The sequence below is a fragment of the Colobus angolensis genome, unplaced genomic scaffold (genome assembly GCF_000951035.1).
Source record: "Colobus angolensis palliatus isolate OR3802 unplaced genomic scaffold, Cang.pa_1.0 Scaffold37, whole genome shotgun sequence".
In the NCBI taxonomy this organism is placed as follows: Eukaryota; Metazoa; Chordata; class Mammalia; order Primates; family Cercopithecidae; genus Colobus; species Colobus angolensis.
Genome location: NW_012117043.1, coordinates 492,783 through 501,508, shown reverse-complemented (window position 1 = coordinate 501,508; position 8,726 = coordinate 492,783). Strand labels below are relative to the sequence as shown.

The window sequence follows — 8,726 nt, the reverse complement described above, 5'->3', positions numbered from 1 at the left end:
GTAAGGATTTGAACGTTGGCTCCACACTTCCGGAGCCTGCGCCTTTTCTCCTCCCCACGTGGACTCCTGCCCGGCATAGTGCCTCACTTCTCCCGGTAACTGATGGGAGTTTGGCGATTGTTAGTTTGGAGTTAGCGCCTGTGCTTCCACGGAAGTTGGTGGCAGAATGTGGTCTCTTGTGAAAGAAGGAGAGAGAAGATTCTGCAGACTGCAATATTGTGCTTTTTTGCCTTTTTTTTTTTCTTTTCTCCTAGGCTGTAGTGCAGTGCAGTGACACGATTTCAGCTCACTGCAACCTCCGCCTCCCGGGCTCAAGCGATTCTGGTGCCACCACGCCCAGCTAATTTTTGTATTTTTAGTAGAGGTGGGGTTTCACCATGTTGGCCAGGCTGGTCTCGAACTCGTGATCTTAAATGATCCTTCCGCCTTGGCTTCCCAAAGTGCTGGGATTACAGGTGTGAGCCACCGTGCCTGGCCCTACAATTTTTTTTGTTTTTTTTTTTGAGATGGAGTCTCTCTCTTTAGCCCAGGCTGGAGTGCAATGGCGCCATCTCAACTCATTGCAACCTCCGCTTCCGGAGTTGAAGCGATTCTCCTGCCTCAGTCTCCCAAGTACCTGGGATTACAGGTGCCCAGCACCACGCCTGGCTATTTTTTTTTTTTTTTTTTAGACCGAGTCTTGCTCTGTCTCCCAGGCTGGAGTGCAGTGGCGCGATCTCGGCTCACTGCAAGCTCCGCCTCCCGGGTTCACGCCATTCTCCTGCCTCAGCCTCCCAAGTAGCTGCGACCACAGGCGCCCGCCGCCAGGCCTGGCTAATTTTTTGTATTTTTAGTAGAGACAGGGTTTCACCTGTTAGCGAGGATGGTCTCGATCTCCTGACCTCATGATCCACCCGCCTCGGCCTCCCAAAGTGCTGGGATTACAGGCGTGAGCCACCAAGCCCGGCCTATTTTTTGTATTTTTAGTAGAGACGGGGTTTCGCTGTGTTGGCCAGGCTGATCTTGAATTCTTGACCTCAGATGGTCTGCCCACCTGGGACTTCCAGAGTACTGGGATTACAGGCGTAAGCCACCGCACCCAGCCTCTTGCTGTGCTTTTTTGAGTGTTGATCAGTCCATGTTGACTGCATCCTTTACTGGACATGTGTATTTTTTTTTTTGAAACGGAGGATAGCACTTCGCAACCTGAGTTGCTCAGGCTGGAGTGCAGCGACATGTTCTTGGCTCGCAGCAACCTCCGCCTCCCAGGTTCAAGCAGTTCTCTTGCCTCAGCTTCCCAAGTACCTGGGATTACAGGCATGTGCCACCACGTCCGGCTAATTTTGTATTTTTAGTAGAGACAGGGTTTCTCCATGTTGGTCAGGCTGATCTCAAACTCCCGACTTCAGGTGATCTGCCGGCCTCGGCCTCCTAAAGTGCTGCGATTACAGGCGTGAGCCACCACGCCCAGCCTTGACATCTGTGTTTGAAATGACACTGCTATTCCTTACTTGTAAGACACTGTGCAAGTAACGTACTCTTTCAGAGCTTGCTTTCTTTTGAAAAAGCAGCTTGCCCCAGGAGTGTGGGAGTGAGGATTCAAAGAATCCCCACACCGTGGTACCTGTGGGTACCTAGCAAATGGAAAAAGTTCAGTAAATTTGGCTTATTTGATTGCTGTGTTTGTAATACACCCTTGCTAGACTCATTTTTCTTCAGAGCTCAACTTTTCCTGAGACAACAGCAAAGGAGACCTACCCCCACACCAAAAAGGAAAAGTTCGTTGACGGCAGTGTTAGCAGAATGTTGCCCACACTTAGTGATGAATTATTCTCCAAGCTAAAAATTACCAGGGTGAAAAAAATCACTTCAGAAAAACTGAAGATGAATTAACCTTTCGTAGAACTAACATTTATTGGTCCACTACCATGTGTTTATTGTATTCCTCCTGTACGCTTGGCATTTTAAAAGAATGCAAATATGTATCCGATATATTCTCTGCTTTCACTTATTTATTTATTATTTATTTTTGAGACAGGATCTTCCACTGTCGCCCAGGCTGGAGTGCAGTGGCATGATCTTGGCTTACTGCAGCCTCTACCCCCTGGGTTAAAGCAACTCTCATGCCTCAGCCTCCCAAGTAGCTGGGATTATAGGCACCCGCCACCACGCCAAGCTAATTTTTTTGTATTTTTGGTAGAGATGGGGGTCTCACTATGTTGCTCCAGGCTGGTCTGAAACTCCTGACCTCAGGAGATTCACCTGCCTCAGCCTTCCAAAGTACTGGAGTTACAGGCATGAGCTACCATACCCAGCCTGCTTTCACTTAATTTAAAAGTGGGGGAAAATATATATTCAGAAGTAATACAAAATAGAATGTGAAAAATGCCAGATAAAAAGCTGTGAGTGGGCCAGGCGCTGTGGCTCATGCCTGTAATCCCAGCACTTGGGGAGGCTGAGGTGGGCAGATCGCCTGAGGTCAGGAGTTTGAGACCAGCTTGGCCAACATGGTGAAACCCCGTCTCTACTAAAAATACAAAAATTAGCCGGGCGTAGTGGCCGGCGCCTGTAATCCCAGCTACTTTGGGAGGCTGAGCCTGACTTGAACCTGGGAGGCGGAGGTTGCAGTGAGCCGAGATCATGCCATTGCACTCCAGCCTAGGTAACAAGAGCAGGACTTAGTCTCAAAAAACACACACACACAAACAAAAAAACAAGCTGTGAGTGTACAGAAGAAGGGTTATTTTTTGACTTAGTGTAAAACATTATTTCATTTCTGCTTCAAAGAAGATACTTTGGGTCAGGCATGGCGGCTCACACCTGTAATCCTAGCACTCCAGCACTTTTGGAGGCCAAGGTGGGCGGATCACTTGAGGCCAAGAGTTCAAGACCAGCCTGACCAACATGGTGAAACCCTGTCTGTCCAAAAAACGCAAAACAATTATCCAGGTGTGGTGGTGGCACCTGCTTGTAATTCCAGCTACTCAGGAGACTGAGGTATAAGACACGAGAAACAAAAATGAGAACCAAATGGAGAATGAGAATCCCTTGAACCTGGGAGGCAGAGGTTGCAGTGAGCACTCCAGCCTGGGCAACAGAGCCAGACTCTGTATCCAAAAAAAAGAAAAAGAAAAAGAGATTTGGTCTGTCCTCCAAGCTGGAGTGCAGTGGTGGCTCACTGCATCCTCGACCTCCCAGGCCCAAGTGTTCCACCTCATCCTTCTTAGTAGCTGGGACCATGGGCATGGGCCTCTGTACCCAGTTAACTTTTTTTTTTTTAAAGAGATGGGGTCTCCCTATGTTGCTCAGGCTGGTCTTGAACTCCTGGGCCCTAGTAATCCTACCACCTTAGCATCCCAGAGTGCTGGGATTACAGGCATGAGCCACTGTGCCTGGCCCTGTTACATACTTGTTGAAAGAGTAAGGAACAAATGTATGTTGTAATAGATAGGGTTTTTTGGTTTCCACTTACAGAAACTTGTTCAGATTTATTATTAAAGTTGAGTTTATTAAAGTTTATTAAAAATAGAGAAATGAGAGAAGAGTTAAACAGTTGAGCCACCTGGGGCTAGGGATCTCAACAGCCAGAGCACATGGACTGAATTCTTGGAATGAATTCTAGTGAATGACTGAGCTCCAGCTGCCTTCTGTCCTTTCATGTCTTACTCAAGATCCAGATTTCTGGAAGAAGAGACCTGGTTGCTTTAGCTTTTGTCAGGGGTGGGGAATGGGGTATTGTGATTGGCAGCCCCATCAGTATCACATGAAATGTGGGAGGGTCAGTTTCCCAAATAAAGATGGTGGCTAAGGAGAGAAATGATGCTGAGTAGAGAAAGCCAACAGTTGTTTATTAGAAATATATAGCATTTGCCCCTTCTACCCTCCCTGCCCCACAGACCCAAATCCTTCTTCATAAAAAAAAGAAATATGTAGCATTTGTAAAGGACCAGGTACCATGCTACATTATTTATATGGATTATGATATTTGATTATGACATTTAATTCTCACAACTTTGGAAGGTAGGCACTATTATACCCGCTTTACAGAGGAAGAAACAGGTTTTCAGAGGTAGAATAATTTTTCAGCATTACAAAGCTAAGATGTGGCAGAGCTGAGTATGTTGTATACCTTCTCTTCATCGTGTCCCTTTGAATGATTTTCTGATCCATGTGCCACTTTCATTTGCTCACAGGAAAGCTTTGTTGTATGTGTTGGCCGGTTCTGAAGTCTTGAAGAAGTTCTGCGCTGAGGAAGACCAAAGCAGCACTTGTTGCCTATTAGGGAATGGACCGTTTGGGTTCCTTTAGCAGTAAGTACAGTGGGAACAAGTCTCAGGTGACTTATTATTATTATTTTCTTGAGATGGACTTTCCCTCTGTCGCCTAGGCTGGAGTGCAGTGACATGATCTCGGCTCACTGCAACCTCTGCTGCCGGCTTTAAATGATTCTCTTGCCTCAGCCTCCTGAGAGTAACTGGGACTACAGGTGCACACCACCACATCCAGCTAATTTTTTTTTTTTTATTTTCAGTAGAGATAGGCTTTCACCACCTTGGCCAGGCTGGTCTTGAACTCCCGACCTCAGGTGATCCGCCCACCTCGGGCTCCCAAAGTGCTGGGATTACAGGTGTGAGCCACCACTCCCGGCCTTCAGGTGACTATTAATAGCAAACTGGAGTGGAAGTTGATCAAGGAAGAAAAATAAACAATGAAGTTAGGCAGTAAAGCCCTTTACCTCTGATTCTAAGGGCATTATGAGTATCAAAATAAAATCAACTAATACATATTGATTACCCATTGAACACATGACGCAAACATATGATCCTGGGTCTTAGAAGAAAATGAAGCGGCCGGGCGCCATGGCTCACGCCTGTAATCCCAGCACTTTGGGAGGCTGAGGCAGGTGGATCACGAGGTCTGGAGATGGAGACCATCCAGGCTAACATGGTGAAACTCCCATCTCTACTAAAAAATAGAAAAAATTAGCTGGGCGTGGTGGCAGGCACCTGTAGTCCCAGCTACTCGGGAGGCTGAGGCAGGAGAATGGCATGAACCCGGGAGGCGGAGGTTGCAGTGAGCTGAGATCCTGCCGCTGCACTCCAGCTTGGGCGACAGAGCGAGACTCTGTCTCTAAAAAAGAAAAAAAAAGAAAGAAAATGAAGCTGAGATGGACCAGGCATATTCTGATTAACCTATAGTTAAACCTAGAAAAGCCATGGGATTTCTGTTTAGACCAGTAACATGTTCAGGCACCTTGATAAGAAATGTGTCAGTGGTAAGATAAAGGAAATATCACCCCATCTCCCCCTTGGTGTGGAACATGTTTCTAAGAGTAAACCACAGTAGAATAATGTAGAGAATTATGCAGTACGTGTGAAGTAAATTCAAGTAGCCGTTAACTATGGATAAAAAAATTATACTGGCCAGGCGCGGTGGCTCACACCTGTAATCCCAGCACTTTGGGAGTTCGAGGCGGGCAGATCATGAAGTCAGGAGTTTGAGACCAGCCTTGCCAACAAGGTGAAACGCCGTCTCTACTGAAAATACAAAAATTGACTGGGGGTGGTAGCGGGTGCCTATAATCCCAGCTACTTGGGAGGCTGAGGCAGGAGAATTGCTTGAACCCAGGGGGCAGAGGCTGCAGTAAGCCAAGATCATGCCACTGCACTCTAGTCTGGGTGACAAGAGCAAGAATCTGTCGCAAAAAATAAAAAATAAAAACTGCTCTTTTTCCCTGATTCTGAATATATGAGATTTGGCAGAAATAGAAATTCCATTGTTAGATGTTGGGTAGTATCCCAATGAGAAGAATCAGAAAAGTACTTTTCAGGTGTTTTTCCTCTTCAACAATTCATGGTTTTTTTCGAGATGGAGTCTTGCTACATTGCCCAGGCTGGAGTGCAGTGGCATGATCTCGGTTCACTGCAACCTCTGCCTCCTGGGTTCAAGCAATTCTCCTGTCTCAGCCTCCCGAGTAGCTGGGATTACAGGCACCCGCCACCACACACGGCTAATTTTTGTATTTTTAGTAGAGACAGGGTTTCTCCTTGTTGGTCAGACTGGTCTTGAACTCCTGACCTCGGGTGATTCACCAGCCTCAGCCTCCCAAAGTGCTGGAATTACAAGCGTGAGTCACTGCTCCCAGCCTGACAGAACAATTTCTTAAAGAAGCTCTAATTTACTCTTTGGTCACACTCCTAATATAAATTTAGGAGAGAATGGAGTCTTCAGACACATCTAGTTCAACTCTTTCATTTTACATATGGAGAAATCTGAGTGGACTGCTCCAATGCTGGGAGTGTTTCAGTTTACAGTTACCTCAACTCTGTGTCCAAAATAGTTGTTAAACTTCTTTTTGGAAATAATGTCAAACTTAAGTTGCAAGAATAAGAATACAAACAATACCCACTTAACTTTTGTTAACCTTTTACTCCATCTACTTCGTCATTTGCGTGCACTCTCTCTCTCTCTCTCTCTCTGTATGTTTATATATATATGTAATTTTTAAATTTTTTTTATTTTTAAGAGATGGGGTCTCACTCTATCACCCAGGCTGGATTGCAGTGGCACAATCATAGCCCACTGGAGTCTTGAATTCCTGGGCTCAAGCGATGTCCCCACCTTGGCCTCCCAGTGTGTTGGGATTATAGGCGTAAGCCACCATGCCTGGCCCAATCTTTACTATTAAGGTTGCAAAAAGATGATTCCCCCCCCGCAAATCTAGTGCTCTCTCCACATTTACTAGTTAGCATTTTTAGTTTTTATTTTAGGTTCTGGGGTACATGTGCAGGGTTGTTATATAGGTAAACTGCTTGTCATAGGGGTTTTGTATACAAATTATTTTGTCACCAAGATAATAAGCATAGCACTCGAGAGGTAGTTTTGGATCCTCTCCCTCCTCCCACAGTTCACCCTCAAGAAGGCACTGGTTTCTCTTCCCCTTTTTGTGTCCGTGTGTTCTTGTTTTTTTAGCTACTACTTGTAAGTGAGATCAGAGGGTATTTGATTTTCTCTTCCTGTGTTAGTTTGCATAGGATAATGACCTCCAGCTCCATCCATGTTGCTGCAAAGTATGTGATCTCATTACTTTTTCATGGCTGCATAGTATTCTGTGGTGTACATGTACTACATTTTCTTTATCTGTTCACTTTTTTACTTATTATGGACACAGGAATTCCTATTTTTTCAATGATTTATGATTTATTAGCATACATAATTAGCTAGGTTCTCGGATTATTCCAAATTTGGCCACTGGGAGTCCCTTCAAATGGGCTCCTATATCCTTATAGCATACCCTCATCATATTTTTTTTTCTTTTTAGCATCCTTTTTGGCATAACTAAATACTCCAAGTGCATCCTGTACCTCCCCTGCCCTGGAATCAGCCACTTCTCTGAGGAGTCCTGGTGCTTTTACAAGGGATTCATGTCAGAGACCAAGATCTTTTCATCTACTGGAATATTTTTGCATCTTGGCCCTTTTGGCTGACAGAACTAGGAAATACATGCGTGTTATGTGCTGTATACATATATACCGGTATACATACACACATACACATTTACATACACATATACTTCTTTTTAGGAAATCAGCAGTTCACATTAATACCTCTAATTCGTCATCATAGGCTTTTTTCTTGTCTGCATTAATTCCTTATTCATGTCTCTTCTCAGTGAGAACCCTGGCTCCCAACATCAGCACAATTAATTCCATTGTCCCCTGCCCTCAACCCCTTGTACTTACCAACTTCATTGTCTTCTGGTTTAATCTGTCCCTTAATCCTTTTAGCAAAGATGAAAGGATTGTTTTTTACTCATTTTTTTCTTTTTCTTTCCTCTTTTCTTTTGAGACAGCGTTTCACTCTTGTCACCCAGGCTGGAGTGCAGTGCTGCGATCTCAGCTTACTGCAACCTCTGCCTCCTGGATTCAGGTGATTCTCCTGCCTCAACCTCCTGAGTAGCTGGGATTACAGGTATCTGCCACCACACCCAGCTAATTTTTGTATTTTTAGTAGAGACGGGGTTTCACCATGTTGGCCAGGCTGGTCTTGAACTCCTGATCTCAGGTGATCCACTCGCCGGGGCCTCCCAAAGTACTGGGATTATAGGCACAAGCCACCGCGCCTGGCCTCTAATTTCTTACAGGAAAGATAGCATATATATATATTCTTTTGTACTTTTAAGAAAATTCTTCGATCAGCACCAGGATTGTACTTTTTTTCCCCACTAAATAGTATCTCCTGGAAATACTGTATTAGTTGGTAGAGATTGTCCTCATTCTGGTTTTTATAGTTGCATAATACTTCATTGTGTGGATGTATTATTATTCAAATAATTGCTTATACTTGGACATCTAAGTAGTATTTTGCAATTACATCTAATATTTTAATATATAACCTTGGACATGTATGTTTTTGTATTATTGGAAATGTATATTCATGGTAAAAAATTCCTAGAAGTGAGATTGCTGGGTCAAAAGATAATCCCCCTCTATATGAGTTTTACTATTTTGTATTCCCACCAGTGATATGTAAGAGTGCCCGGGCTGGGCGCGGTGGCTCAGGCCTGTAATCCCAGCGCTTTGGGAGGCTGAGGCGGGTGGATAATGAGGTCAGGAGTTCGAGACTAGCCTGACCAACATGGTGAAGCCTCTACTAAAAATGCAAAAATTGGCCGGGCGCGGTGGCTCAAGCCTGTAATCCCAGCACTTTGGGAGGCCAAGACGGGCGGATCACGAGGTCAGGAGATC

General features: G+C 44.9%; 1 protein-coding gene across 1 annotated transcript in view; it reads left to right on the top strand.

Annotated features, from left to right (window-relative positions):
* Window positions 1–4,174: 4,174 nt before the first annotated feature.
* The window catches only part of TADA2A (transcriptional adaptor 2A), a 70,602-nt gene continuing 66,050 nt past the window's right edge, over window positions 4,175–8,726 (top strand). The window contains exon 1 of the mRNA XM_011953624.1: window positions 4,175–4,289. Within this exon, the coding sequence (XP_011809014.1) occupies window positions 4,265–4,289 (25 nt within the window). The 5' untranslated portion in view covers window positions 4,175–4,264. The remainder of the gene's footprint in view (window positions 4,290–8,726) is intronic.